Source organism: Physella acuta, unplaced genomic scaffold (assembly GCF_028476545.2).
Source record: "Physella acuta isolate Inbredline_101_S28 unplaced genomic scaffold, ASM2847654v3 ptg000311l, whole genome shotgun sequence".
NCBI classification, from domain to species: Eukaryota; Metazoa; Mollusca; class Gastropoda; family Physidae; genus Physella; species Physella acuta.
Genome location: NW_026731830.1, coordinates 1009577 through 1025355, shown reverse-complemented (window position 1 = coordinate 1025355; position 15779 = coordinate 1009577). Strand labels below are relative to the sequence as shown.

The window sequence follows — 15779 nt, the reverse complement described above, 5'->3', positions numbered from 1 at the left end:
ATGTGTGTATAATAGCGCCGAATTTTAGTACTTTACAAATGTATGTGTGTTTTTGAGAAATCGGAAATAGAGTAAAGTACTATTTCTGGTCAACGGAAATTACACACAATTTGAAAAAAGGCAGAGAATTAGATCATAATAACACAACAGAGACGTCCCTATCAGAATGTTTTCACAGGCCACATCAGCAACGGCCATGTCATAACATTGTCACATACCACAACAGAGACGACACTGTCTAAAGATTGTCACATACCACAACAGAAGCGCCCCTAAATATTGTTAGTATAATGTCGCCTATTAGCGTGTAAATACAAAGATTATATTTTCTGTTGTCAATTTAAACCATGTGCTGAGAACACAAGAAATTCACTAAAGACTTTAAAATCATTTTTAATTGGTATGCATTTATTAAATAAATGAGAAGCCAGAAAAAATCTAAACTTAATAATTAACTTAATATAGAAAACATATTTTTAAAAATTTGGCAAAATAATTTATTTTAACATCCAAAATAGTAAACAGAAATCATCTGCCACCTTTTCAATGTCCTCTTTAAAAAAAATTATTATCGGTGCTTCAGGGCAAATGTGGTGCGGAGGAGGTTGCTAATTGATAGGGCTCTCCGACCCCCCCCCCCCCCTCCTGTTTGTGTGGGTGCGGAGGATTCAGGCTCCCCCTCCAAAGGCAAAGGGAGGTGCGAGTTGTTGGAGCTCTCCCTAAGGGCAAAAACGTGTGAGGGTGGTTGGTGCAGTGAGTGTGTGTGGAAAAAACTCATTACATGTAAGTGAATAGTTAATTTCAAAATAATTTTGTAATAAAATGCAATTTATCAATCACATTTAAGTATATTTATTTCTGAATTCATTGGATATTCGTTTGCATAGGTAATGATCTTTGGAATAGAAAATGTTTTTTTTGTTAAATTTTATATTAACTCAATTTGCTACTAGTAAGTTTTGTTCAACTATTATATTTTATCCTTGTGGGTTTTTTTTTTAGCATAGGGATCCAATTTTATTAAATGTGATGAGTAGAATCGTGCTGTTTTAAGCAGTTTCCATCATGTTTTTCTGTTTGTGTGGGTGTTAGAGTTGTCTGTGTGTAATGGATTCCCCCGTCGTCCGTTGTTTGGTCATTGCTGACCTTGACACTTAGGTCACCGGAAGTGATGTTATCCTGACCGAAGTTGTCATGGAAACGCGGGTTCCTCCTGGCGAAGACGTAGGAGATACACTGGAAGAGGACGGACAGGGTGATAGCGACGGTGATGTAGCCGTGCATCTTGTTGTTAAAGACCTCGTTGTCGTACAGCAGACAGCGCCCCCTGGTGGAACATTTGACGTCCCAGATGACGCAGATGCCATCGATGAAGTAGCCGAAGATGACGGGACCAAGAAGCCAGCCTGGGGGATTGGAGGAGATTAGCCATATATTCAACCACAACCGACGCGTAACTTCCTAATTATAAACACTATAAGGGGTCAGCGTGGTCGAGTCGGTAAAGCTCATGGTTGCTAAACCGAAAAGTCTCGAGTTCGAACCCTAATGCAGATGAGGCTCGTTAGCTGGGGACAGCCACTCTTCTAGGAGAGGCAACTCCAAAATCAAACAACTGCTGCCTTATAGTTTGCTCTTGGTTGGACAAAGGCTATGGAAGCAAATCCAGAAAGAAAAGCAGGCTGAAATCGGAGTCAATGGCCTCAATGGCGCATAACTAGTTGACACGTAATCCTTAATTTTGATAGAAGCATGGTCGAGTCGGCAAAAGCTCATGGTTGATAAATTCGAAAAAAAAGTCTCCATCACAATTGAGGATACGTGTCAACTGGTTACGCGCGAATGAGGCCATTGATTCCTCTTTCAGCCTGCTTTTCTTTTTGGATTTGCTTCCTTAGACTTTGTCCAACCAAGAATAAAGGACAAAACAGCAGTTGTTTGATTTTGGAGTTGTCTCTCCTAGAAGACTGGCTGTCCCCAGCTAACGAGCCTTATCTGCACGTAATCAACGTAATTAAGGTAGTTAGATATGGCAAGCAAGTTAATCCTTACTCTTACAATTACCCAACTGCGATTTTTCTTACACTATTTAAGGGAACGAGCCGGCCCGCGGCATAACATACGCCTCTATTTAGTTGTTGTTTTTTCTACTTTTCAGTAATTCATAATTTGTGAATTCGACAGTACCAACGCTGACACTGAAAATATTTCTTTAAAACACTATAAGTAGCTCGTTAAAGACCATACCCCCCCCCCCTTCCTCCCCCCCCCCCCCCCTTCCCCCAACGTTTAAAATCGTTTCAAACTAAATTATCTGCCCCTAAATGCCGTCACTAAACCCGACTCCACGATGGTAAACATAGCGTGAATCACAGCTCACTAAGACCATGTAGGGGTGGGGATGGTAGGGAGCGCGTTTACAGCTTGTTTTCTAGCGTCTCCCAGAAGAGAATTATATATATAGATATTACAAACAGACTAAGGGAGAGAAACAAAAAAAAAGACAAATAAAAGAATCTTCTATGCACAAGTGAAACTTTTACAGTGGTAACTATGACAACAGTTATATACCGCATATAGCTTTTCTTAATGGTTAATGTCTCCTCGCCTCCGATTACTTGGTTTCCTATAAGAATAGTCGATTACATCTTCAAATTCAAGAGGGGTTAAGTCAAACAAAGCGTAATAGCTCTTACCAAATAAAGACGTCATGAAAGCTTCAAATCCCAAAGCCATGGCCTTGTCACGAGGGTCAACGCTCCTGGATTTAAATCAATTTTTGAGGAAAGTTATTTTTTTTTAAAATCAGTTGGGATGTTAGTTCTTGAAAAAAATTATTTAATTTTCTCACTATATGGATGGGTCGTGCATTTTACTTTCTAATTTCCCCGTACACACTGTCAAACAAAATTTCAACCGTTTGTACTGGACTGAGTTTTCTTAAACATGAAAAACGAAAAGGTGTCTACATTATTATGCACATAAAACACAGACCTGCTGAAAATCTAAGAAGCGACTAGCGCTTTTATAGGGGTACACTACATTATTTTAAAAAATAAACATTTATTTTTCTCATTTTTGGAGAATAGTTTAATATAAGCTTAAAACTGTTCTTACTAATGATTTGAAGAAAAGATTACGGTGGAGCTTGAAAACCAGCAAGGGTAAAATTATAGAAGTTAGATAACGGAGGAGTTACATGATAGATTTTCTGATCGACTGGATCAATACAGCTAACTTCCTGTGTCATACAATTCTCAGCAATTATTTAAAAATTGAAAAAGAAGAGTGCTACGTCTGGGTTTTATTCAATGCAGAAAACGATCCGAGAAAATTTTCACTACTTTATTTGTTCACGTCTTTACACATCACATTGCAGCCCTCGTCAATAGCCGCTACTAACTAAAAAAAGCCCCTTACAATAGGGCTGGTAAGTATGTCACCAACCAGTTCTACGGCTCAATAAAACCTGCATGAACCATATAATTGGTTGGTGACCTACTTACCAGCCCTATTGTTCACTCCAGCTTTTATACCCACACTTGACCTTGGGATAGCAATACCTTAACACCCTGGGGTTAACTTAACTCACACACACCTCTCCTCTACGCTCTAGACTATTCTAGCCTACTCCTGTAACAAAAAGTAATTCGTATTTAATTGCTTTTCTTAAGACATAATTAGTTACCACTAGGGTAATTTTGCTTGTAAAATGTATTCTTATTTTTATTACGAGCCGACCATGCTTTTTAGAAATTCATAATTTGTGACTTCAACACTACCCTTCTCCCTCTCACCCCTTGAAAGCAGCAGTCTTTGACGACAGTTTACAGAAGACAATGAAAAGATTAAGCAGAAATAGTTACATCCCCTTAGTTTCAAATAGTTTGAATACTAAATTATCTGCCCCTAATATCCGTCACTAATTCGACCCGGCATTACGATTATAAACATTCGGCGTGAACCACAGCTCACCAGACTGGTGGGGGTGGGAGTGGTAGCGATTTGCGAGGATAGGAGAGGCTAGGCTTGCGTACGTGGTGGTGTCCCGCATGGTCCCCACGTAGTGAATTTTGTATATAGATCAGCTTCTATTTAGTTCACAGTATCTTTCTATCTGTGACAATCGTGTAACTCCGTTACGAACCTCTTACTATGCAACGTGACAATGAAAAAAACATAAAATACTTAAGTAAAACACATATTTTATGTGCATTTTATTTAAAAGCTCATTATCTGATATTGTGTGTTGTACATAATTATTTAAATAAAAAAAAAGTTTTGAAGTATTTTCCATGCCATAATGTAAACTGAAGATAATTTTCGTAAACTGAAGCAAAAAAAACGTAAACCCAGGCGTTGCTATTGGAATCACCACTCACCTTATCATTACAAGAAGCTTCGGCACAACAGATAATGTCGAAACAAGAGACCTTAACGTGAAGAAAAAGGCGTAGGCGTAAATATGGTCGCAGCCATAGTCGCAGGAGCCACTGGTCGCCTGACCACCTGGAATACAAGTGCAGTTCTGATACACCTGTAGAAAACAAGAAATTATTCATTGTTTTGTCATAACTTACAGTAATGTACTATTGCAGATTTTGATGACTCTCCATAACTACGCTATCCGATTCTTATCTCCGAGTCGTCGTTACTATGTCAGTTGCCTATTGAGTCAGTTACTTTACTCTTCAAGTTAGAAGCGGTGGAGAGATGTGTCCTTTGAGACTTCAACCATTAGAGTAAGGCGTCCTTAAAGTGACCCGACTTTCCAGTTAGGAGCATTAATATTGGGAACCAGTGGCGTAGCGAGGTCGGGTGTCACCCGGTGCGGCACTTAATGGTGTCACCCCCAGAGGCGTAGCGACCCTTCGCGGGAACAAACTTTCAGATTTTCGATTTGCACCCCCCCCCCCTTAAATTTCGATTTGCACCTAGCCTCAAACTTTCGATTCGCACCCCCCCCCTCAAGTTTTTCTCTATATATTTTTCTATTTTTTTTCTTGGTGTCACCCCCCTAAATGGTGTCACCCGATGCGGTCCGCACCCTCCCCCACCCCCCGGCGTTACGCCTCTGTTGGGAACCATGCGCTTTCATAGAGGTGCCCTCAGAGTGTTGAGCTCTTTGAGGTACGTACAATTCGAACCTGGCTCACAAAGTCAGGTAGGTTACATTCAGCATTGGTGCATTGCGTTTCAGGTGTATTTTAGAGCATGGGATAACAATTGAAAATGTAATTAATGTATAAATAGTATTGTGCTTTACAGCTTTCAAGTAATAAACGACATTCCTCACCCCGCTAATGCTGTTTGAGCAGCCGGCTGTACATGGTGAGTAGTAGGTCTTGCCGTCTTGACCACAGATGGCGAAGTAGCTGTTGTCAGTACACTGGCAACCTGTGTTGCACGTCGTGTTGGTGCTAAGTGTATATATAAATATATAAATAAATATATATATATATATATATATATATATATATATATATATATATATATATATATATATATATATACATATATATATATATATATATATATATATATATATATATATATATATATATATATATATATATATATATATATATATATATATATATATATATATATAATATGGAAAGTAAATATGGGAAAATGAAATTTATGAAACAATATTATGCTATATTTGTATTTGTCAAAATATTTTATAATGTGTTTTAGTTGTATAAATCTTGATGTCTATCATAAATTGGCTACAGTTTGTTTTACGTGTCAGTCAATGATATCTTACCCCAGGCAACTGTAAAAACTACATGCAGATCAGTTTTAATTGAAAAAGGCAAAACTGTCCTTTAACATTTGTGGACCATTGTTATTAAAAACTAGACTGTTAAATGACTGTGAAAATTGCTGGACATAATAATCTCAACAAAAAAAAACTAGACTATTAAATTATCTTTGCCAGTTGTGAATCATTTAAAAAATAAACCGGGCGTGATCTCCCCTAAACTTTCTCGAATATTCTAATATAAAACTGCGGGGGATGGCAACTCGGGACATAGACAATATTTTTTATCCCTTTTTAATTACTTAAACTTTTTATGATAGAATAGAATCTCGCTAAATAAAGAATTGCACACCAAGCGAACGCCAAATAAAATGTGCATAATAGTGCTGGATATTATAAGTACTTTATAAATTCACATGCGGTTTTTGAGAAATTGGAAATAACGTAAATCACTACTTCCGGTCGACGGAAATTACTCAAAATTTGACAAAAGGTAGAAAATTAGAACTTATACTTACGTTTGAAATTTGATTTATGTATCTGAAATAGTACTCAAGTTATAGGCTTTTGAAAAAATTCAAAGTAGAAAAAGTAGCACTTTCGGTTATCGGAAATCGCTCAAAAGTTGATACGGATCTACGATTTTGATATAATACTTATGTATGAAATTTCATCAACCATGCTGTAACGGTACTCAAGTTATCGTGTTTACACACACACATATACACACACAGACACACATACACACAGACATACAGACAAGATTGCAAAATTATGTTTTTCCGACTCATGGAGCCCTAAAACGTCGAGATTCGCAAAATATCGATATTTTTTTGCACGATTACAAGACTTTCTCTATACTTCGTATATACGAGAAAGTAAAAACTAAACTTTTTAACTACCTCAGCCAGTTATGACCTATCTCAAACTATATTACTGAGTTATCATTGCATGGTGTGAATCTTCTTGAAAAAAACACACAAAAAAACCAATAAACTAGACAGCTGAATTACCTCGGCCAGTTATGGACCTCAGGTTGCGGACATTGAAAGAAAAACGCCAAGACGCACGCCAACAAGGACAATGAATTGACGATGATGGAAAACTGTAAGGCCGTTATGATCGTCATTTTGATACGCTTGGTCAGGTACCCTCCAATAAATATTCCACATATTGATGCAAACAGGGCTTTAACAGCTAGAAAAAATATTTTCAATTCTCCATTAGTTTTCTAGACAATAGAACACGTTTTATTAACGTTTTTATTTTAATTTTATTTTATCAACAAAATGATTTAAATATTTATGCTATAAAACTAAGGGGATTGATTTTTACAGTCCCACGTTAAACTTATGTCAGTAACCCAAACCAACATCACTCATCAACTTAAACATTATTTTTTACAAAATTAAATCTAAAACATAACGCGGGTATGCCTACATTGCAGCTATTTCGTACGTTTTCTTAACATCTACTATACACGCAAGACGGAATAAGGCAAGAAACAAATAACTTTAACAAAGCAAATTCCATTATGTTGGCGCCAGGTAATATTACTATTATTGGAAAATAACTTTTCACTAGTTATGAGAACAGTTACTAGATCAAGTATTAGTTTGCATTGCCTACCCATGACGTAGTTAGCCTTGTATGTGGGTAGGTTAAACATTGCTTCAAGATATTTGGGTATGTAGGAATCACCACCGCTGACACCAAACAATACGCAGCAAATTGAGATCACCATGGAGATATAAACGGGATTAGTCAAAAGTCGAACGACCGCTGCCAAAAAATCTTTAAAAAAAAAGATAGTTATTAAAAAATAATTATATGAAATAATATTTTGGTAGAGTTTTCATTTTTCTTGAATTCTTATTTTTTTATTTAACTTAAAAAATATTGTAATAATTTTATAATCTTATTATTAAATTGTAATGTTATTATACATTTTTTATTAAATAAAATAAAAAAAAGTTTGTTTCTTTAATAAGCTACTTTAATAATATACTCATAACATAAAACAAGCAACAGCAGTGAAAATAAAATGATAGTTCTAATTGACCTTTAATGAAAGTAAGGATGTAGTTGATGCGGAGATTAACTCTCGAGCTGGCGTCGTCAGGAGGATTGGCATTTCCGTATGTGGGAGATTCTGTCTCTGTGTGGTCATCGGGTCTGTTGCTGGACACAAATAGATCACGTGATCAGAATGTTGTGATTTAATTTAGCATTTAACTCGAGACAGCCTCTGTCTATTGAAATATCTGATAAAACCTCCCTGTGTCAAAATATACCAAATGAATATATTACATACACTATTTTAGACACACATTTTTCTGGTAATTTATAACAGAATCAACAGCACTGACATCGGTCCGCGTGCTCGAGTCGGTAAAGCTAATGGTTGCTAAACCGAAAAGTCTCGAGTTCGAACCGTCGGGCAGATGAGGCTCGTTAGCTGGAGAGACAACTCCAAAATCAAACAACTGCTGCCTTTTAGTTTGTTCTTGATTTTAAACAAAATATCGAATTCAGATAAGGCTCTATCCCTACCAACACTAAAAATAAAAACGAAGAAGACGAATTACAGCATTGGCGAAACATAATATCTCACACAATTTCTTTTCAGACAAAATAGAAAGCTTCAAAGCAAGATGTATGAAACAAAATATTTATGACGAGATATCTGAGACAAAATATCCCAGATATATGGTGTAGCACAGGCAGTGGTTTTGTTTTCAACAAATAGAGCTATGAAAAATTATGTTCAATCTTTACTTGTCGAGGTTCTGGCTGATCTGTTTTTTAGAAGCCTTTTGTTGAAGTTTCCTCGGGAAACAGAAGAGTGGAACCGACACAGCCAGGGCCAGACAACCAAACACTACATAACCCAGCCACCAGGCACCGATCCAGTTGGGATGTGATGGGGTCAGCTTGGTATCTGGGGAGTTTTCGTTTAGAGGTTGTGCAGTAAAAACCATACTCGGCTCTTCATTCAACATAAGGTTACCTTTATTTTAAAATTTTTTTTTTATTTTTTTTTTTATGTTGTGCTTTTTAGTGATTCCTAATTTAAAGCTTGTTGCAAAAAAAAAAAAAAAAATTAAAAAAATGTTTCGCTCACTGATTGAAGTGTGAGAGTGACAAGGTGTATAAGATATGTGACTGACTATTTGGAATGAAACCTAAATAAGAATATAAGACTCAACTTCATATTATGTTAATTCTTGGACTGAAAGTACTTTATATTCAGCATTACTAAATCATTTTGTTTCCAGTTTCATCATCTTTTCCCGTTGCAGCCCAAGACATATGGGGCGTATTAGTTTTAGGGTTCATCTGTTTTAATAACAGCGGAATACAAGAGGATGATGTGGACAAAACTATGTTTTCCTACATTGAGTTAGGTACCCAACAGATCAGTAAGGACTCAGGTAGTTCTACTTATTTGAACCCAGATTCGAACTCAAAACTTTCGGGTTAGCAGTCGAGCTAGGCCGCTACCCCTGTGTTATAGTTTTACTTCTGTAAAAGTATGAAAGTATTTTGTATTAAGCGGCCTATTATTTTATTTCCACTGTGGATATTTGAATGTACCGTGCTAATAGTAAAGCCATGTCTTAAAGGTTGGTCTATTAAAATATATGGGACAGCGTGGCCTTGCCATAGAGCGATAGACAGCTAATCTGAAAGTCTCGAGTTCGAACACCGTATTCAGTTTAAAGTCTCTAAGTCCATACAGCCATGATGGGTACCCAACCCAAGTTTAGGAAAGCAACGACTGACCACACTATCCCTTTATATGCTGAGGTCACAAAAGCATGTGATCTCTACTTTACTAGCAAATGGCCCGTCAGGTTTGAAAAGTAAACATTTTTTATTCTGAAATATGATATGATATAAATACGTGTAGCCTACCTTGATAAAAGCGTCAATCTTGATATACTGTAATATCTAAAGGTGTAACATCAAGTACCACGGATGCACACAACTTTAACTAGCAGTTAACTAGATAACTACGAAAGTTTCAAGGATATCGATGTGTAATTAACATGACAACAACCATCGGTCCTACCTTGTAGTGTGACGTACATCCGGGTGAAAAAGCCTCCTAGCAGAAACGCCAACGCCGGTCCAAACATCCCAAAACTAGTGATAACCCCTAGGGTTTAAGAATTAGAATTTTTAAACATAGAATATTAAACATTTAAAAATAACTTTGCGCTTAATGATTGATAGGTCCACATGTATTTGTATAGTTAGAAGATAATTACAATGTACCTATTAACATTCCAGTGTTGGTTTTCTTGGTGTTGTCATCAATATACGTCACTGTGAAGGCTGTTCTCGGGGCTTTCCCGAAGCCCTGTATCATCATACCCAGGAAGATGATGACGAGAGAGATAATGGCCGTGTTCTCTGACGTCAGGTGACTTTTCTTGTCCTCTGCTGACCCACATTTGTTGAAGGTCTGGTTCTGACCGTCACACATGGCACCGTAGAGAGTTCTGGAAGAGGTCACGTTGGTCTGTAGCTGACCAGTGTCCGTGCGCGTGCCAAAGATGAAGTGAGGTAGGGAGCAGACCAGGCCTGATACGCCAAATGTGATCGTCGCTACACCTGGACATGTTATAAGTAAAAAATAATTTTGTGCTTAATGTTATGATGTATTTTTCAGATAGATAATAGCACTGAGTGCATGTTGGTGCGAAGAGTGTATTGAAAATATTCGAATGATGACTCCGATTGAAAGGTGGTGACGTATTTTGTGTAGAAACGTGGTTGCTATGAGTTTGTGTGTGAGTTAGTCTAATCTTGATTGTCGGTGTGAAAGGACGTATGCTGACTGGTATGACTCGAGTTGGGAGATAGATTCTAGAGATATGTATGTAGATACAAGAATAAAGAATAGGAGAAAGACTTATTGAGTTCGTCTTATCTATGAATGCCATCTAGTCGTCTGAATGTGAAATAGCCTTATGGGTTCTTAAGGTTGTAACCTCTCTACATGGTAGTAAACTTAATGAAATGATATTTGACCGAGTCAAGTGACTAAAACCTCGCACTAAGCAGCGTAACACTTAAAAAAATGTAAATAGTTATGATAAAATTTTACGTTACATTCATTGAGGATGTTCATATATTTAACTTAACCTTCTTGACTTGTCCATGAGATCAGTTGTCGTAAGATATTTTATCTTTATGTGATGTGTACTGAGATACTTTGTCTTGATATCAAGTTTCCTGAGATCTTTTTTCTTGAGATCTTTTTTTTTTTGAGATACATTATCCTGAGATATTTTGTCTTGATATTTTTGTCCCGCTATATTTTATCTTAAGATCACTCGTTATTGAGATATTTTGTTTGAGGTCAGTTATCCCTCTGATAATTTTTCACCGAACCCGTTAGAAAGTCGCCATACCTTAAATAAACCGCAAACCTATGTTACCAGGTAGCGATTAATGAGGAACTACCAAAGAAAACGCAAAGCAGGTTGACCAACCACGATTCTGTCACCACACAGATGGGCTAGATTCGAATCAAATAATAAATAGCACTGAACAGAGGACATCTTTAATTGCGCCATACTCCAGTAGCAGTGATGTGCATTCATAAAATAATAAAATATATACAAAATAACCCTATTTTTATTGACTTATAAGCAGAGGCGTAGCGAGGGGGCGCGGGGGGTGTGGACCGCACCGGGTGACACCATTTAGGGGGGTGACACCAAGGCAAAAAATAGTAAAAAAAATATAGAGATAATTATTTGAGGGGGGGGGGGGGTGCAGACCGAAAGTTTGAGGGAGGGAGGGGGTATGGAAATCGAAAGTTTGACGGGGGTGCAAATCGAAAATTGAAAGTTTGTCCCCGGGAAGAGTCGCTACGCCTCTGGGGGTGTGTGTGGGGGGGGGGGGGGGGTGACACCATTAAGTGCCGTGCCGGGTGACACCCGACCTCGCTACGCCACTGCTTATAAGCATTCGTATACTTTCTTTCTCACCTATAGATATGTGACAACTAAAACGTTGCATATTTGAGTTACACCGGGCGTCTTAGGTATTTTGGGCTTGTTGGAGCCAGGTGTAACTATTGTAAATTAACACAATCCATAAAGAGAATCTGTGTAATTTACTGGTAATTTTCACCACCAACAAGAAACATGACAATAAGAAAACGGACGAGTAAGAACAATGTTGACACTACACCACATTGCTTCACACACTGCATCGTTCACACACTAGTTTTCATGCTAGCACACCACTTTCAAGGGGAGGCCACTCTCACATACACTCTCTCCGTGCCTACTTTTTTTGTTTTGGACATCTACGTCGCATTTGTGCAGACACGAACATTTACCCAAAAGAAATACAGATAAATACATTTCACACAAAAACGTCCGACAGGGAGATATAATTTATCTAAATAGAAAATGTGTCGATGTAACTGACCTAGTGACCTCGGTAGGTGTAATTTCGGAGCCGAGTAGCTAACGAACAGCACACAGATGAGAAACCCCACATCATTGGCTGCCAGGATCAAACCTGTCTGTTTGGAGTTCAGGCCAAATTGTCTCTCTAGTGTCGTCACCTATGCGGAGTCGGAAATATTTCATAGATGTAACAGACTCTACTTTGGTAATTTTTATCTATATTGTATTTAGCATGAACTTGTATGAAAGTAGAACACACGCACACACACACACACACACACATATATATATATATATATATATATATATATATATATATATATATATATATATATATATATATATATATATATAAGCACCAAGTTCTCGATGCCTTTTTATCATGACATTAGCTAATGTAGATGGATGAATTCATCCATGCAGGTTAATACGGGAAATGGGGGATAGCTGACTGGCGTATGAGATTGTCGGCTGGTAATGATTTTCACACCATCCTTTAGATATTAGTTTTACAGGAGTCCGACAGCTGCATGTACGGGGCAAACAAATTAAGGCATAAAACACTATCCTGACCACATTAGCAATCAAAAAGCCGATTTGCATAATAACGCCTTTTCCAAAAAAAATTTTTTTTAAATTCCACTGTTCTGTATAATATACAACATTTTTAAAAATTATCTTGGAGGAAGGAACGATTATATGCTTTCATGGAATATTTAGCAAAATTGACCTTTAATTTAATATTCAACCCTTAAAAATTCCAACCGCTACAGCAATGAAAATATCCACTTTGGTTTAAATGAAACATGAAATTACGTAATTTAAACCACCCAGATGTTGACTGAACAAAACCAATATGTATTTTGACCTAAGAAAACCCACCTTTTTTTACATAAGAAAACCCACCTATATTTTGAAATGAGAAAACCCACCTGAAATATGTCTTAAAAACCCACCTGTGAGTTGATGTATGAGGTCAAGGTCGAGGTCAACAGTGCGGCCAAGCTGTATGTCAGGGTGAAACTCCAGATGTTGGCACACGGCTGCAAGATGTCCGGCTTGAATGTCCACACCCCACACCTCGTGTCCACGGCTAGGCCTGTGTCTCCTCCAGCTGGTACTTCCTCTTGTCTATCCTGGTCTTCGGCTTCTCCTGTCTGGCGTTTTTCATTTCCTGGTTTGGAATCCTGGTGCCCGTTTCGTTCTGTGATCTTATATGTTCCATCCATCATTTTTTCTTGTTTTTCCTGTGCAGTCGAAAGTTATTTCAATCAGGTGTGAACTGACTATGTCCAAGAGGTCCAGAAAATGTTTAAAGCCTCCCCCTTTCCCCAACCCCTTATTTAAATTTGTATTGCTCATTTTCTCCCCATCAAAGTTTTGTTATCATGCTCAGCTTGATGGAGATTCACGTGACAAGTTAGTTAAAAAAAAAAACATCAAATCCCTTATAGGCATTGTTTTACATGGGACCTAACAAAATACTTTCCCGGTAGACCGGCTGGCCAGTTCACCCCTGGTGTCAAAGTTGTTAAAATCTATTATTGCGCATACATGGACGTAACTAAGAGCCCAAAACACTCTCTTAAGAAGTCGAATAGGAGACACATAACTCTTCTTTAAATAGTTGAGTTGTAAGGCCCACTTAATTCCAATCAATGCAGAATAGACGCCGATAGCACTCATTTAATTAGCCAATTTAACGGGTCCTTAACTCACTATAAAGTAGTCGAATGGGATAACATAACGCTGCTTTTGATGGCCAAATGGTGCAAAATACAAAGCCTTTTTTTACTATATTTTTGAGATCCTTACAAACAAAAATCCGGATCAATTCTGAGTTGGATAGAGCCATATCACAATACTTAGCTCTAAAACAAAACTGATGATAAGTCCTACAATCAATTTTTTTGCTTGCCGACGTCGTCATTGCAATTGTTTTTTAAATAAAGAGAGGGGGGGGGGGAGCAATGGCTTTTTAAATGCTATTTTTACTCTAGAATCAATGACGTCCTATTACTGTTTGTAATGTTCCAGCTTTAGAATGAATCCCACTACATGTACCATGTGACGTCACGTTTCGTTTTTCGATTAACTGTGAAAGATTTTATTTTGCTTGTGTTTTCTCTATAGCGTTCCCAACAGATAGAGTGATATAATGACAGAGTGACAGAATAAAACTATTATATAGAATATATATATATATATATATATATATATATATATATATATATATATATATATATATATATATATATATGTATATATATATATATATATATATATATATATATATATATATATATATATATATATATATATATATATGTATATATATATATATGTATATGTCTGATTTCTGTGCGTTTATACATTTTGTATTACAACCCTTAAAACATTTGAGTTTAAAATAAAAATAAATTTCTTATAGGGAGGTTTATGCGATAAAAAATATCTAAGATGCGGCACCCCTGTCAGATTGCGTTTGGTGACTAGTATTCCCCATGCCGAGCCCCTTCGGTAGGGTGATTAAGAGCACCGTGCTCCCACATAAGCTGTATGGCGCATACATTTGTTTTAAAGAGCGCCCTACACTACTAACACGGTGGGCAACTACATTTAATGTCAAAATCAAACCAGGAGTCGCACACGCTGACACTGAGGTAGTGTAATCCCAAATTAAGGGGATAGGCTCTCGAAAAAAACGGGTAAAAAAACTTTTTAATTTATAAGCCTCTTTCATTTATTTGTGTATGTATAAGTTAGAGTACTTAACAGAAACTATTTGGATGTACCAGGGACTCTTCTGAAAATATAGTTGCCATGGAATCGGCGGCCATCTTGGAATAAACTACCTTTTGTGGAGTTTTAAAATGTTCTAAAGTAGCATATAAACCGCCCATATAATCATTGATCCTTATTGTACTAACATAAATAGAGTCTGCTGGCTAGTTTTTGTAACCAAAAAACAGCTAGAGATATTTGTTTTCAAATTTTCAAAAAATTTTGTGGTGAAATTCCATTGAATTTAGCGTTATTTTCATTTGAATTGCGTCACACTAAATTTTGAAAATTAAAAAAAAATATATTTCTAGAGTGATTTCTGTTACAAAAACTAGCTAGCTGACTCTATTAGCGTTGGTACAAGAAGGATCAATGGTTATATAGCAGATTTTTATGTTAGTTTATGAAATTTTAGAACTCCAGAAAAGGATGTTTCTTTCAAGATGGCCGCCGTTGCCATGGCAACCATATTTTGAAAAGAGTCCCTGATGCACGGAAATATGTTCCTTCAAGTACCCTAACTTAGATATACACAAATGAATCAATTAAAGGTTTTAATTAAGTAGTTGGTTTTTTTGGAGCCTACCCCCTAAGATTTCATGAGTTAATGAAAAGTGAACTTACTTTTATAACTTTAAACATGGATTCTAGAACCACGAACGTTTAATACGAAAACAACTTGAAAATGAACGTACTTATTAAAACAAATATTCTGATATTGTTCTGCAAAACGTAGGTTATCGCTTCCAAGATAATTGCGTTATGTAAGCGTAACTAATACTATTTGATATGGA

At 36.8% G+C, this 15779-nt stretch overlaps 1 protein-coding gene across 1 annotated transcript; it reads right to left on the bottom strand.

Moving 5' to 3' along the window:
• Positions 1-958: 958 nt before the first annotated feature.
• LOC131940189 (solute carrier organic anion transporter family member 2A1) lies at positions 959-15661 on the bottom strand. Its single transcript, XM_059298815.1, has 13 exons — positions 15610-15661; positions 13158-13448; positions 12221-12359; positions 10049-10387; positions 9843-9929; positions 8546-8708; positions 7830-7948; positions 7397-7561; positions 6781-6964; positions 5297-5420; positions 4383-4537; positions 2697-2761; positions 959-1406 (listed from the first exon to the last, which is right to left on the bottom strand). The coding sequence occupies exons 1-13, from the start codon at positions 15625-15627 to the stop codon at positions 1021-1023; spliced, it is 2235 nt and encodes a 744-aa protein (XP_059154798.1). The 5' UTR covers positions 15628-15661; the 3' UTR covers positions 959-1020.
• Between the last annotated feature and the right edge of the window lie 118 nt (positions 15662-15779).

Coding starts and splice junctions, on each gene's coding strand:
- LOC131940189 (XM_059298815.1), bottom strand. Junction 10,388..12,220: donor ACACCTACCGAGGTCACTAG/GTCAGTTACATC, acceptor TAACATGTCCAG/GTGTAGCGACGATCACATTT. Junction 6,965..7,396: donor CAAGGCTAACTACGTCATGG/GTAGGCAATGCA, acceptor TATTTTTTCTAG/CTGTTAAAGCCCTGTTTGCA.